Below are 16,550 nucleotides of genomic sequence, written 5' to 3' on the forward strand. Positions count from 1 at the left end.
AATAGTTACATAATAACTTAAGGCTATTGGTATATGTTTCTGATTGTTATGTGTGGGATCTTTATTTTTTAGTAGAATTTTAATTATCTATAAAATTGTTCAACAATTCCCATTTCTAATGCAGAAATGGTGACAGCAAGTTTCTGTGTTGTCCCATAATTTCCAGGTTCCCAAATATATTCAAGAATAAAGATATTGAATAATAAGCATACTCAAACTGAGAGAAAGTATAAAAGTTTATTGGAAAATAGAGGAGAAAGGATAAGGAACTCCCTATGTGTGTTAGCATAGAACTAAATTAAATATGGCTTGTTTGGGAAGAGTAGGATAGAAAAAGAATCTTTGTGCAGGCCTTAGAAGTCTCTTTGCATTCCTTAGAAAGAGTGCAAGGATGCAACAAAGTGGTCTGGCTGGTTTGAGTCCTTCAGGTTTGGTCATTTGGTTTAGGCATTACTTAATATATTAGTCTCTCAATGAGCCTAAACTCTGAGGCAAAATTCTATAGTCCTTGGAAATTTTTAACTCAAAGGTTACCAGAAAGAATTCAGGAATTCTCAGGAACATTAAAAACATAGAATAAAAGCATGTGAAAAATGAGACTGCTCACAGCAGCTGACAAGGGGAAAACTAAGACTCTCTTTCACTCCTCAGTCTTGCATAGGAAGTGCACATATTAGTTAAATATTAGTATATATATATATATACTCATGTTTTACCAAATTTATCTTTACTTATCCTATATGCTTAGTAGTAATAATAGTGAGCTTACTTATCCTAAGAATAAGTTAAAATGTAAAATAATAGACTAATAAGAAAATTGATTATATGATTTATTTAAATTATTTTCCTTTAAATGTTTACATGTTTTTAAAAAAAGGCTCGGAAAATTCTGGGATATGTCAACCTTATAAGAGCATATAAAAACTTTATATAATTCCATTTCTATTTTAACTGAAACATTATTAAAAGAAACTCATTTACAAAACATTTTTCAATATTTAGTATATTTTATTATTTTAACAACATGTACTAATAGAAGAAAAAAACACAATTACTCTATCTTGTATCTGTTTGGTTTTTACTCCATAAATAATGGGGTTTAGCATAGGAGGCACTACCACATAGAGGTTGGCTATAAGGATATGAATATGATGAGGAATTGTTTTGCTCCCAAAGCGATGGGCAAAAAATGAAAAGAATGCTGGAGCATAGAACATAAGTATGACACAGATGTGGGAGCCACATGTGTTAAGGGCTTTAAATCTGGCAGACCAAGAAGGTATTCTAAACACAGTGCAAAGGATCAATGTATAGGAGGTAATGATGAACACAATATCTAGTCCTGTAGACAGTAGAGCAACAGTCAGACCATAAATTATATTAACCTTAATATTGTCACAGGCCAATCTTGCAATACCCATGTGTTCACAGTAAGAGTGAGGAATTATGCTTTTCCCACAATATTTAAGTCTATATACTAGGAAGATGAATGGAAAACAGATCATAAAGCTTCTTGTAACAGCTGCCACACCAATCTTGCCAATGACTGAGGAGGTTAAGATAGTGGTATATCTTAGTGGGTAGCAAATGGCCACATATCGGTCAAAAGCCATTGCCAAGAGAATAGCAGATTCAGCTACAAAGATGAAATGTATGAAGAACATTTGGGATACACAACTACCAAAAGATATATTCATGGATTGGAACCAGAAGATGGCCAGGATCTTAGGGGCTGTGGCTGTGGAAAGAAGAATATCTGCTAAGGCCAGCATGGAAAGGAAAAGATACATAGGCTCATGAAGACTGTGCTCAGTCACAATCAGGAAGATCAGGAAGATATTGCCTACGACAGCCACAATGTACATAGAACAGATAGGAATAGCGATCCAGATGTGTAAATCTTCCAATCCTGGGATTCCGGTCAGAACATACCACATATCCTGAGGATTGGTGTAATTATAAAAGGAAGGATCCATTGTATCCAAATATTCCTGACCTAGATTGTTTAGTGAAAGAACATAGGGCTTACAGAGGGAGGATGCAGGAGAAGTGCATTAACTGGAATAATGTTGGATCAGATGCTTTTTTCTCAAGCTATTCTCTGTGAAAGGGCAGTAAAGTAGATTAAGTAGTCTCAAACTGCAGTCTGACTCTTTCCATAGAAGAATTAAATCTGTTTTTTTAAAATAACAAGTAACATGTAATAAGAGTTTAGTATTTTTACATATATTATGTACGTGTATTTAAGCTTATTAAATATTTATGAGAGTAATAAACCTACCTTTAAAATGCTCCATGATATAGATACAAGTATTATTCGGACAGACTAATTTGAAAACTGATCTTCTCCATCATCAAAATCTGTCTCTAAAATAAAGTTAGATGCAAAAACTCAGCATCACTTTTTTTAGTCATCTGTGTTAATAGTCATTTGTGTCATTCTGTGTTAACAACCTAAAAATTATGCAAACATTGTAAATACGTGGGTAGGTAATAGGATGAACAGTAACAAAAAAGAACATTAATTTCATTGACATACCATGTTGTATTTGTAAGTGGATATATTGAACATGCATTGTATAATAATAATCTACTTTTTAATTATAGAAAATTAGATTATATAAATACTATTTACAAGTTCCACTACAGCGGTACATAACAATATTTTTACATAAGGACACAGGAGTGCAAACTCCAATGAAAGAGAGAAATAGTTATTTTATGAGAACTCTGTAAATTTTGGATAGAGGGAGACATTTGTGAAAATACAGGATAGGATATAAATTACGGCAGTTTACATCTATTAATATATATGTGCACACACATAATCTTAAGTATTTAAACATATTCATAGACAAAGATACAAATTAATATGATTTTAAGTGGCTCCCATACATCCTAATCTCTATCTCATATAATACTCAAACTTGTATTTTGAGTTTGTGTATGAACTAATCTTGATTCCACTCCAGTTCAGTATACTAAACATCACATACTATAGTTTTATTTTATTTACTTTAATGTATTGTGTTCAATATATAAATCTTCACGTTAAATTATAAAATATATGGAGTTCAGATTTTGCAGTTACTCAGAAAATATAATACCAAATGATCATCCCATTAGACTTTTAAATTGACATTTGATTCTTCAATAACACTGGAATAAAATCATGGGGTTTATTTTTCTTTATTTTGTTTTAGAGCCACAGCCAGCAAAGTTCAGGGCTTATACCTGTCTGCATTCTGGAATTATGCCTGGTGGGGTTCAGGGACCATGTGAGATGCCAATGATGGAACTCTAGTTGGTCACACACAAGGCAAATACCCTACCTGCAGTACTATTTTTATAGCTCCATATGGTATAATTTAACTGAATAAGTAAATTGTTTAAATATTTAATATCTAGCTGAAATTAGTCATATTTTTAAATGACAGCTTTTGTTTTAGAGGGCAAAATAAACCCCACTAAATTTACAGCATACCTGATACAAATCAATACCATAGCTAATTTTTTAAGCAAAGTGTAATTTTGGGGTGGAATCATTGTGAGTTGGACTTTATAAGAAAATTTGAGATAGGGAAGAGAAGAATATAGGTACGAGACTAGACAGAAATCAGAAATGGAAATGGGGGAATTGCCCTAATTTACTTTCACTATGTACCTTAAATATAACTGTGAAAGACTTGTAATTCAGATGGGTCTCAATAAAAATTATTAAAAATATAAAATAAAATAAATGGAGGTGGGTTGAAGGAAAAAGGGTTTTCAGTTTTGTTTTAATTGTGCTGATTGTATTTTTTAGAACACCAAGAATCAGTAGTTTCTATTCTTATAAATAGGCTTTGTTTCAACTTTGGCATTATCACCTTTATTTATATAACATAAAATTAGGTTCCTATAATATCATTATATATTTCTGTCATAATAATGTGATTTATCTGTTATTTAGTTGTTCTAACTGAATCATAAATAGCTTCACAGAGACTAGTAATAGAAATAGTTGGAATCTAGGATCTAATAGAATTTGATTCACATATTTATTCATTCAAATTGTCTCTATGATTATTTTTAAATGATCTAACTTTAAGTTTAGTCTTTATAAAATACCCATGAATGAACATCAATTTTAAAAACATAAATTAAAATTTTATTTAAGATGTATGCTTTGTAAAGAAGATATACATTCCATTCTAATAAAGGATTAGATTAATCACTTTCAAAAGCTCCATTAATAAGATTCAAGTTATTATTACTTGAACAAGCTTAATTTTTAGACTTCAGGCTATGATACATCAAAAGTAATGAACTGGTTTAAGTCTCCATAAAAATCAAGTTGTATTTTATTATCTGGCACATGGTTTCAATTGCAATTTTCACCACAAATCTATCATGTAATTTTATTTATTTTTTGTTTTTTGTATTGTTTTGTTTTAATCATATCTGGTAAAGCTCAGGATTTACTCTTGGTTCTGTGCTAACGGATCACTCCTGAATGTACTTAACTTTATGTGGTGACAGATACTTGAACTGGGTTGCTTGAAGGCTTTACCTGCTTCAATTTTTTAAATTTGTATAAGGTTAATAATTTCAACATCTTGTTTTGTACTTGAACTTAGAAGTTTCTTTTAGCTAATATATTTAATTTTTTCCTATCACTCATATAATATGCCATCTTTGAAGTATAGATTAAAAAGATAAAAATAACTGAATTTCATCCTATTAATCTGTGTCTAACTCACTAGCTAATAGTTTAAAGTAAATTCCTAAAAAAATGAGCATATTTATGAAGAAAAATATATTTCTAACCATAGAGAATATATATTAAACAGAACATATACATAAATATACATAAAGAGATATATTTATGATAGATAAATTAAGACAAATATACATTTACACATATACATTATCTTAAAATACTAAGATTTTTAACCAGTGATTCTTGCTTTTGAAACTAGAATATAAATTCAAATTGTGTAAGCCTGATATTCAGATCTACACAGTAAAATATATAGATATATAAATCTAATACATGCACATCTTTATATTCTTTGCAAGGGTTCTATTTAATAAAAGAACACAGATATGTTACTATTGCAGAGGAAGTTCAGGGAAAGGAACAATCAATGCATTCTTAGTCAAGCTTGAGATAAATGCAACCTGATTTTCTGACCTAGTTCTTCGGGATTGTTTTTCTACATTGTCAGTGAGTATAAGTCTTATTTACTTACGTTTTCTATTTTCAACCATTTTGAAGATATTTAACTGATTGAGCAAATTAAAAAATAAAACGAGCTGTTCAAAAACAAATTCAGGAACTCTGAAACTATCTATATACCCTTTGCCACATCTCTATAGAGTACAAATTTTCTGTCCTCCAGAGAATTGAATATTACTCCTCTCATAAAAAGTAAAAGAGACGACCTAGAGATAGTCTTTGGTAAAGGGACCTCAGGGAAAAGCATGCTTGATCTATTTCCATCCACAATTTTAGCATTTTCCCCTTCTGACTAGTACTTTCAGATTTTTAGATTTTTTTAATATATATTTAGCAAATGCCTAGTACTAAATATTTATTTCCTTTACATGAAGAACTTGCTATCATACAGTGATATTCAATTAGAGTGAATATGCAAATGAATCACCTGAAAATATATTTGCCAATGCCACAATTGTCAAGCAAGAACAAACATGTTTTATGAGTTTATCATATATTTATTATATATTTAGCTAGAAAATTTAAAACCCCTGATTGAGCTTTTGATGTGAAATATATTATTCTATTCTCTCTAATGTTTTTATATCTTTCTTTTTAATAATATTTTTATTTAATCACCATGATTACAAACATGTTTGTAGTTGAGTTATAGTCATTAAAAAATACCCTCCTATAACAGTGCAATATTCTTTTGCAGTGCAGCTGTTTCAGTGGTGATATAGTTCATTTTTTTTTCATTTTTATTTTTTAGTTTGTTTTTTTGTTTTTTAAATATCTTTATTTAAACACCTTGATTACAAACATGATTTTATTTGGGTTTTAGTCATATAAAGAACACCGACCTTCACCAATGCAACATTCTCAACACCAATGTCCCAAATCTCCTTCCTTCCCATTCCACCCCCGCCTGTATTTGAGACAGGCTTTCTACTTCCCTTATTCATTCACATTATTATGATAGTCAATATAGTTATTTCTCTAACTGCACTCATTACTCTTTGTGGTGAGCTTCATATTGTGAGCTGGACTTTTCAGCCCTTATCTCTTTTGTCTCTGAGAATTATTGCAAAATGTCTTTTATTTTTCTTAAAACCCATAAATGAATGAAACTATTTTGTATCTATCTCTCTTCCTCTGACTCATTTCACTTAGCATAATAGATTGCATGTACATTCATATATAGGAAAATTTCATGACATCATTTCTCCTGATGGCTGCATAATAATCCATTATGCATATGTACCACAGTTTCTTTAGTCATTCATCTGATGAAGGGCATCTTGGTTGTTTCCAGAGTCTGGTTATTGTAAATAGAGCTACAATGAATATAGATGTGAGAAAGGGGGTTTTGTATTGTATTTTTGTGTTCCTAAGATATATTCCTAGGAGTGGTATAGCTGGATAAGACTGGAACTCAATTTTCAGTTTTTTGAGGAATCTCCATATCCCACCAGCAATGAATAAGAGTTTCTTTCTCTCCACATCCCCACCAGCATTGCTTGTTCTCATTCTTTGTGATGTGTGCCAATCTCTGTGGCATGAGAAGTTACCTCATAGTTGTTTTGATTTTCATCTTCCTGATAATTAGTGATGTGAAGCATTTTTTCATGTATCTTTTGACCATTTGTATTTCTTCTTTGGCAAAGTGTTCATTTCTTCTCCCATTTTTGAAGGGATTAGATCTTTTTTTTTTTGTAAAGTTCTGTACTTGTATATTTTGGATATTAGCCCCTTATCTGATGGATATTAGGTGAAGAATTTCTCCCATTCAGTGGGTGATTCTTGTATCCTTGGCACTATTTCCTTTGAGTTGCAGAAGCTATTCAGCTTAATATATTCCCATCTATATATCTCTGCTTGCACTTGTTTGGAGAGTTTTGTTTTCTCCTTGAAGATGCCTTTAGTCTCAATTTTATGGAGTATTTTACCTATGTGTTGTTCTATATACCTATGGTTTCAAGTCTGGTATCAAGGTCTTTAATCCATTTGGATTTTACCTTTGTACATGGTATTAGCTGGGGGTCTGAGTTTGTTTTTATGCGAGTGGCTAACCAGTTGGGCCAACACCACTTGTTGAAGAAGCTTTCTTTGCCCCATCTAAAATTTCTGCCCACATTGACTTAGCACAGACTCTGCACCTTTGCTGTCAGGGAACTGTAGGACCAAAATAGGGTATGTGATTTCTGGAACACTTTAATTCAGTGTGTCCAGGCATTGTTAATGAAGAAGAATTGTCCTGGTGAGCTGTGCACAAATACCACAAACAAAAGAGTGTGACCACTGGTGACTACTGCAGGCAAATATAAATTACAGCCAAGGTTATATGATGACAAGTCCTCCTAATAGCAACAAAGGGAAGAAAATATATTTAAATAAAAGGAAAGATATGAGGAGAGTTTGGATAACACTCTATGATGTTGATGCTCAGGGCTTACTCCTGACTCTTCATTCAAAAATTACTCCAAAGAGTGCTGAGGAGAACATTTGGGATGCTGGGGATCAAGCCCTGCTTGGCTTTATGTAATGCAAACACACTATCCATATATTATAACTCTGACCTTAAAATAAAGATTCCTTTGTCACTACACAATCTTCACAACTATAGAGCTCTTAGAACTACCCAGGTAATGTATTTTTGGCTTCTCATACAGCAGTGCTTTCTTTTCTTTCTTTCTTTCTTTCTTTCTTTCTTTCTTTCTTTCTTTCTTTCTTTCTTTCTTTCTTTCTTTCTTTCTTTCTTTCTTTCTTTCTTTCTTTCTTTCTTTCTTTCTTTCTTTCTTTCTTTCTTTCTTTCTTTCTTTCTTTCTTTCTTTCTTTCTTTCTTTCTTTCTTTCTTTCTTTCTTTCTTTCTTTCTTTCTTTCTTTCTTTCTTTCTTTCTTTCTTTCTTTCTTTCTTTCTTTCTTTCTTTCTTTCTTTCTTTCTTTCTTTCTTTCTTTCTTTCTCTCTTTCACTCTGTTTCATTTTATTCAGGATAATACTACTCATGTTGGTTCATGTATAGGCAAATTTAATTACTTAAATTTCCCTAACCGTTGCAAGGATTCCATTGTGTGGATGTAGTGCAGTTTCTTTATTTACTCATATATTCTTGGGCTCTTGGGTTGTTTCAAGATTCTGTTTATTGTGAATAGTGCTGCAATGAGCATAGGAGTACAAAGTCCTTTTCTGAATTGTCTTTGGACCCTTTAAATATACTTGCAGGAGTATTACAGGGCACATGTACTTATGTTTATAAACCCTGGTCGAGAAAACACTGAGTAAGATTAATTTTAAATCGTTATTTTATTTGTCCTAGTGATTATAATTATCAATAATTCATAAAAATGTATTTTCATATTGTTACTACCAACTTCTTTAAAATATTCAAATATTAACTCAATAATTCTGTCCTCAGCAGCTGTTACTCTGTTGGAAAGCTTTTTAGTCAGATTTTTATTTCACCTACCAAGATTTTTGTCCTGTTATTTCACTTTTAAGTTTTATCATTTCTACTTTTATAGCCTCTTAATTCTTACTTGTGGATCTTTCAGTTCATTCCATGCTCTCTCTTTGAGTTCTATGAACATATTCCATGTTTCTTCTCTGTCCTTATCTGAGACAAAATAGGTGTAAGGTACTTTTCGGGTCATCAAAGCTCCCATCTTCATTCTCTAAATATTGTGGTGGCCTGCATTGTTTCCCCATTGTCACACTTAAAGTGTGGTGTTTTTTTTTTTTTTTTTTTTTTTTTTTGGTTTTTGGGCCACACCCTGTGACGCTCAGGGGTTACTCCTGGCTATGCGCTCAGAAGTTGCTCCTGGCTTCTTGGGGGACCATATGGGACGCCGGGGGATCGAACCGCGGTCCGTCCTAGGCTAGCGCAGGCAAGGCAGGCACCTTACCTCCAGCGCCACCGCCCGGCCCCTAAAGTGTGGTGTTTTCTACTGTTGTACTGGGGTTCATTGACTAGTATGTAGCTTCAGAGAGGTTCCTCTGGTTCCACAATTCATGTTGGAATCCTTTCACCTGCATTCTCTGCTGGCTGTAAAGGAGGCTCCACTCTTAGAGGCAATGTGTGTCCGGGCACCACTGGCTGACATACATCTTTTAACAATAAATTATAAAATAATCTTTTATGATTTCCCTAGGGTGTTTATAAAAATACCAGCAGGGGGCAGAAGTGCCTTACTTCCTGGCTGTTTAAATAAGACCAAGTGCAAGTCTAGATAAGTAGAACACATGCAGATATAAAAACTTCCTTTTTTAGCTAATGCGTTGCCAAAAGCATGCACAGGGCTAGCCTAGAGAAAGAGTGTTCAAGTGTTCTTGATACATAGACCAGCATTAGAGACAAAATTCCAATAACTGTTGGTCTTCTGTAAGTTGTAAAATGAAAGCTATTGTACATTTTTTAATTCTTAGATACTAGAAATTTTAGATATTTATATTTGTAGAATGCGCACCAATAATAAAGGCTAATGATTGGAGTCCTCACAGGCATACATTCTTAATAAATTAAAGCATCTCATATTCTTTAATCATACAAATCAAGATAAGTATGCCTTACAGATTAGAGGTGATAATCCTTTGTTCTATTTCACAACAAAATAACTAAGAATGCCAAGAGCCAGTGATTATTACAGGAGGTTTGGTTTGATCGCTCTTTGATATTTTCAATTCTATCTTTCTCTCTCATTGTCTTTCTGTTTTGTTATCTTTATGAGACTCCTTCAGTAGTGCACAGGGCTTATCTGGGCCTAGTCCTGGTTCTGTGCTCAAGAGTTAATGTTGAAAATATTCAAGGAACCATATGCTTTGACAGTGACTGAATATGTTTAGTTTCATGTAAGACAAACAAGTTAATTCTTGCTCTATCTACCAGGTTTCACTCTACCTTTGTTGGATAATATTTTTTTTTGGAAGGATGGATAAAATTGGAGTGGGTAATGCTGAAATAAAAGTCAGAAAGATAAATAAGACAAATATCAGATGATCTCATAAATACTTAAAATATAGAAAAGATAAAAAGGAACAAAATAAAATCAGAAATTGGTCTCTGACAACAGGACAGGGATTTCTAGAGAAAGAGCATTAATGTTTGTGGGGAGTGAGATCCAATGGTCTGTAGTGGTATATACTGTTACATTACTAACCTGTATTTTTAAGACATATGAAATTACACTCCTAAAACATAGATAACCTAGAAAACAAGCAGTGCAAAACATAAAAAAGTAAGAGAAGAAAGGTCAGGAGAAATAAGAATATAATGTTCTAAATAAAATTATGTAAAGACACTCTCAGATTAGTTAGTGCTTTGTTCATAAGTACAAAATTATTCTACAAATATGTGAAAGAGTAATTTAGAAAATGTTATTGGTATTTAGACTAATAGAGAATCAGAGTTCAAAATGTAATTTTTTTATTTTTTATTGGTCTGATACTACTAAAAAAACAAATATTAGTATACATATGTATAGACTTAAACAATAAACCCATACATCTATGGTGACTTTCAAAATGACAAGGGCAATGTTAAAGAACAATACAGAATAATAGATGAATTCATAGATTATATTTAGAAAATCAATACTACTTTAAAAGTTATATTACTATTAATTTCATATGCAAAACAAATTCCGAGTGGAGTACAAATCGAAAGTAATTTAATAAAGGTTGTCAATTTTCTAAAATAGATAAAAATTTTAATCTTTGTGTTAAATTAAAAATAAATAAAATTCTAATGGACAGCAATAACTCAAATTGTTGCCTAGGCCCACCTTAGATCCTAATACCACATGGTTCCCTGAGAAACTCAATGAGAAGCTCCCTAAGAACAGAGAGTAGCCTGCAATATTGCTACATCTTATCCTTAAGCCAAACAAAAAAAAAAACTTTAAGGTTCTTTAAATCTGGGACGCTCAAAGGACTGGAATAAAGCCCTGAATTAAATCCCAGGTACTGCATCCTGAGCACCATCAGGAGCAATATACCTTCATTGAATCAGGTGGTATAGCACTGCCTGGTTTGGCCTCAACACAAACAATCAAAATGTATCAAAAAGGTAGAATAATTCAAGATAAAATAAGCAGCTGAATATTGCTTCATAAATTAGTAGCTAGATTAACTTTAATGGGGTTTTTGTTTGTTTATGAGCTACACTTAATGATGCTCAAGGATTATGCCCAGCTCTGCACTCAAGAATTTGACAGTTTTAGGGGACATATGGGATGCCAGGGATCTAACACAAGTCTACCACATGTGAAGTAAATGGCCTACCTACTGTAAGATTTCTCCACCTTCCAATTTTAATTTTTAAAGGATGTGATATCCAGGAATGGAGCTATAACACAGAATGTAGGGTGATTTCATTGCATGCAGCTGACACAGGTTCAATCCCCAGCATTCCATATGGTTACACAAGTTAGGAGTAATTTCTGAGTGCAGAGCCATGAATAACCTCTGAGAGCCACCAGATGTGACCCCCCAAAAATAAAATAAAAAGCTATACAACTGAATACTATGCAGATGCCACAAAGGATAAAACTGTGCAGTATGCCAGAAAATGGATGGATATCATAGATGGACTTAGAGGACATCATGTTAAATAGGTCAGAAAAAATGATAGAAACAAAATGATCTCTCTCACATATGAAACCTAAAGTATGAAGAGTAAAGAATAAAACAAATATTCAAAGGCAAAAGCTAATCCACTTAGTTTTTGTGAGTTGGAGTCTCATTTGAAACTTGGATGGAGGGAAGTGGATTCCCTGGTAATGAGTGTGGTTTGAAATGATGTATACACAAAACTATTTGCAATATTATAAATCACAGTGACACAACAAAGATAAAATATAGTTAGAACTAAAAAGTTTAGAACTGTGCTATCACTTTGCATTACTATAAGACATTAGAAACATAAACAAAACTAAATGCTAAATAGAAAATACAGATAAGAAACTATATAATTCTTCAAAGCTTCTTGCCAATATTTACTGAATAAGTATTAATCAGATGTATGAATAAAGTGGTCATCCATGTTTAAATAACTATTTGTGTTTAATTTACAATCAAGTAAAATTTTGAAAGGTATTTGTTTTATATATTTATATATTTATTTATAACACAACATATATATTTTACCTAATAGGTAGGTAAAATAGAAGACAAGCGTGTTCTTTATCACTTTATGTGTACATAAATCACAAAGGTGAATATATAGGTAAAAATTATAAGTTAAACTTATTTTGTAGCTATATAAAGCTATCAACTGGATATTAGTAATACATTGAGATAACTTGCAAATAAAATAGTAATTTGTTTCATAAGTATGATTTATCTGAATTAAATATGTCAAATTATAGTATATGTTATAAGGATGTGTGAACAGTTTTAAGTACATACAGGAGGCTAATTATGTATGTTTACAGAAAAAGGAAGTATTAATGTAAAAGAAAATATTTTTAAGGCATTGCAAATCACCTAAAAAGTAAGAAGTGTAATGAACCCAATACTATCTTTACATTTCTTTTTTTTTATTATTTAAAAATATGGAACGCTTCACGAATTTGCGTGTCATCCTTGAGCAGGGGTCATGCTAATCTTCTCTGTATCGTTCCAATTTTAGTATATGTGCTGCCAAAGTGAGCACTATCTTTACTTTTCAAAGTTAATGTTATCATGATAAGCAACAGACATACACACAAAATACAGTGTATTAACAATTAAAACATTCTTCTATATCGAAGGCCAAAAAACTAATTTCCCACCTTTGTTGAAAAAAAAATATAGCAAAATATACTAAGGCATTTGAATGTCTCTAAATACTGCTTTATTATTTGCTCTATCTAACAACTTTTCTTATATATTACACCTAGACACTTTCATTGTCTCAGAAATCTACTGTGTGCAAGGTGTCCTTTTTAATGGTTTGCCCCTAAATTCTAAATCCAATCTTAAGTATTTTAATTGTCTATCCCAGGGTAAGGAAGGTAGACTGTTGAAAGTGATCTTCAGTTGGCACAATGTTAAGTTTTTCCAGTAGAGAGTGTTCCAGAGAAGGAAAAGGGACCCTCTTGCCAGCACTGGTACTTTAGGTAGAACCTGCATAGACGGATGTGTGTGTGTGTATGTGTGTGTATACACTAATATATAAAAGTGATACAATAATAGTGTAGCATTTTCCATGACTACCTCCCTAAAACCATTGTTGGAGGGAGCTCTGTAATAATGTTTTCATAAAATTTACACATAAAAAATTTTTGTTTCACTGCCAGGCAGTATCATTGAAAGAAGTTTCTCTACTTGGGTGCTTCTGAAATCTTAGGGGAAAAAAGTTTGGTAAATGTTCTAATAAACCAACTCTTATTTGCAGCTTCAACATTTTCCAAACTGGCACCAGAAGGCTATACAATGGGTAGAGCTTTTGCCTTGCAAGTATCAAACACAGATTTAAGTCTATGTGTCCCATACGGTGCCTACCCCTTCTGTAAGTGATCCCTGAGCTCAAAATCAGAAATAACCCCTGAAGAGAGGTGGGAGCAACCTAAAAACAAACAAACAAACAAACAAACAAAAAGTTCTCAAACTTCTATTGACTTTTCTAGGAGATTCTCTCAAAACATTTGACTATCAACTCCATAAAAATGACTTACCTTAAACTGATTTTTTAATTGATAGTGGTCTCTCAAAACTAGAAACAGTATGGTCCCCTGAATGTGCCAAGTGTGATTCTAAGCCCATTTAAGCCCTGAACATCATCGGTATGGCTCCCAAATAAATAAACTAATACCCCCGAAAGTACTTTTTACTCCTGATTAATCAACCTTTTGTTTTCTAAACTTTTCTTATGCTTGACAGTTCCTTCAAAATAAAGTGTCCTTTTAAACTCTTCTGTTATTTTAGTTTCCAAATCATAATCTGAATAACTCAATTATAGCTATTAGATAATGAAGAAATCATACAGATTCTTGAACATAAGGTATTATCAAACAAGAAACAATCTTCAACATATGGTTTGAATGAGATACATTTTCAGGGACCATAGTTACAATAAATCAGAACACTTCCATTATTATTATTACTAATAACTATTTTAAAAATCTATAGTCTGTATTCAATTTACAATATGTTAATTATCAATTGTTTTAGTAAATATTTATACACTTATTACACTTAATCTTACAGTGATACTACAAAAATAATTGCAATACTTTGACTATTTTACAGATAAGGTTAAAGATGTCCAAGAAAAAAATAATTTCCATAAAAACACTTCCAAGCTAGTAAGTGGTGGGGCTAGACAGCACAACAAGTATGGTCCTTGCCTTGCACACAGCAAACCTGGGTTTGATCCCCAACATACTATATCATCCTAAGAAAATCATAGGAGTAATTTCTGAGGACAGAGTCATAAGTAACCCCCAAGCATAACAGGATGTGACCAACAAGTAAATAAATAAGTGGTAATGCTGTTTACATCAAGACTCTAATTTCAAAGTTTATTTTTAAATTAACGTACTATACCATTCCACCTTAATTATAGTAGTTCTATTGTAGTTCTTAAAGTCTTCTTTATTTGTTTATTATTGAGGCCACATGTGACAGTGCACCAGTTTTTGTACTCAGGAATTACTCTTAGAGGATGCTTCAGATAGGGTGCCAAGAATCTAACCTACATGCAAGGCAATCATCTTATGCACTATACTCTATATTTATAAACTATACTCTAGCCCCTCTATTGTAATTTTCTCTATCTACTGCATTATTACTCTGGCCCCTCTATTGTAATTTTCTATTAAAAATTTCAAAAATTCAAAGACATTCATAAATAGAGAAATATTATCTATCATTTCTCTTTCCATTTTTCTTTTTTTTGTCTAACTGACAAGTATTTACTTATTGGTATTACCATATAAAAGACTTTAATCCTTTATGTATTTGAGACTTGTGCATACTAATCTTCTAATCCAAGTCATTTTTAGATGCATTGTTTCCAGAAATTTTTTTTTTTTGGTTTTTCGGGCCACACCCATTTGATGCTCAGAGGTTACTCCTGGCTAAGTGCTCAGAAATCGCCCTGGCTTGGGGGGACCATATGGGATGCCGGGGAATTGAACTGCGGTCCTTCCTTGGCTAGCACTTGCAAGGCAGACACCTTATCTCTAGCGCCACCTCACCGGCCCCGTTTTCAAAATTTTCTAATTAGTCTTAGAATTGCTGCAGCACTTTTTCTGGTTTTGTTTTATTTTTTTGTTTTTTTGATATTATTTTTCTTCTCCTTTTTCTTCCACTTTTTTCTTTCCTTTCCACTTTTGTGGATATTATTCGGTGATTTTTTTTCTTTTTTAGTAGTTGATACCAAATTTTTTCTCCTCTTTTCCTTAACCTTTTTATATCCAACAGAATAGCATAACTTGAATCATTCAGCCTCATAAATTGAGGGGGGAAAGGATGATACCAGGACCAGTCATAAGAACATGTAGTGTAAATAAAAAATGACCAGACTGGAACACCAAACAGAATAGATACCCAACCTATAACAAGCTGTAAGGTGGAGATCAGTTGCACTAGGATTCTGGGAGGTAAAAGAGGGAGATGTGGGAGACATGCTGGGAACAGGAGTGGAGGAAGGACAACATTAGTGGTGGGAATGCCCTTCATTCATTGTCACTATGTATCGTAAATAATTCTGTGCAATGAACTTTAGTCACAATAAAAAAAGGAATTGGGGTAAATATAAAAAACCTTTTAATTCACATTGCATTTTTAAAATCTAGCATTCATATGCATGAATAATGAATTGAAAATAATGTCAGGCTACACTGTTGATGCTAACATTTTAATTACTACAAAACAAAGCAGTCATAAGAGGAAGAATGAGGAAAAGTATTCCATTCACTCCTAGGCATGATTACTAGAGTTTCCTAGGGAGATAGCATTTCATTTGGTGTGAGTCCATGAAAGTGTAAGGATTGATGGTGTTTCAAGAAAATGGACATTGTGAAGGAAATGAATACAGAAAGTGTTTGGCTCAAACAAAACTTGATTCTCAAGCATGGAGATATTTCATGAGAAATATTGTTCCCCTTAGTCAATTAAACACAGCAAGCACTAATATTCCTGTCCTGCCTAAATTCATCATTGTATGCAGAAGTATATACCCCAAGTTTGTCCAGAATGGAACCATGCTCTACAGTAACATGTTTCTTTGGTATATTAAATCCCTGCTTTTACTAGTTTTCTTTTTACTACTTAAATGAGGGAAAATACAACCCAGAGATCACCAGCAGGGTCTATCCTGGCATAAACTGATCTAGACAAGACACATGGGTTCCTCTTTTTCCAGTAATA

General features: G+C 32.5%; 1 protein-coding gene and 1 non-coding gene across 2 annotated transcripts; both read right to left on the reverse strand.

The window, feature by feature from the left end:
* Positions 1-1,016: 1,016 nt before the first annotated feature.
* On the reverse strand, positions 1,017-1,976 carry LOC126018197 (olfactory receptor 52Z1P-like). The gene has a single exon (XM_049780342.1). The coding sequence runs from the start codon at positions 1,974-1,976 to the stop codon at positions 1,017-1,019; it is 960 nt and encodes a 319-aa protein (XP_049636299.1).
* A 10,766-nt stretch (positions 1,977-12,742) lies between these two features.
* On the reverse strand, positions 12,743-12,849 carry LOC126019633 (U6 spliceosomal RNA). The gene has a single exon (XR_007499265.1). It is a non-coding gene; the product is annotated as a U6 spliceosomal RNA (small nuclear RNA).
* Between the last annotated feature and the right edge of the window lie 3,701 nt (positions 12,850-16,550).

The sequence above is a fragment of the Suncus etruscus genome, chromosome 9, assembly GCF_024139225.1.
Source record: "Suncus etruscus isolate mSunEtr1 chromosome 9, mSunEtr1.pri.cur, whole genome shotgun sequence".
NCBI lineage: Eukaryota > Metazoa > Chordata > Mammalia > Eulipotyphla > Soricidae > Suncus > Suncus etruscus.

Excerpts from the sequence above, each read along its gene's own strand:
- LOC126018197 (XM_049780342.1), bottom strand. The coding sequence starts at position 1,976 with ATGGATCCTTCCTTTTATAATTACACCAATCCTCAGGATATGTGGTAT.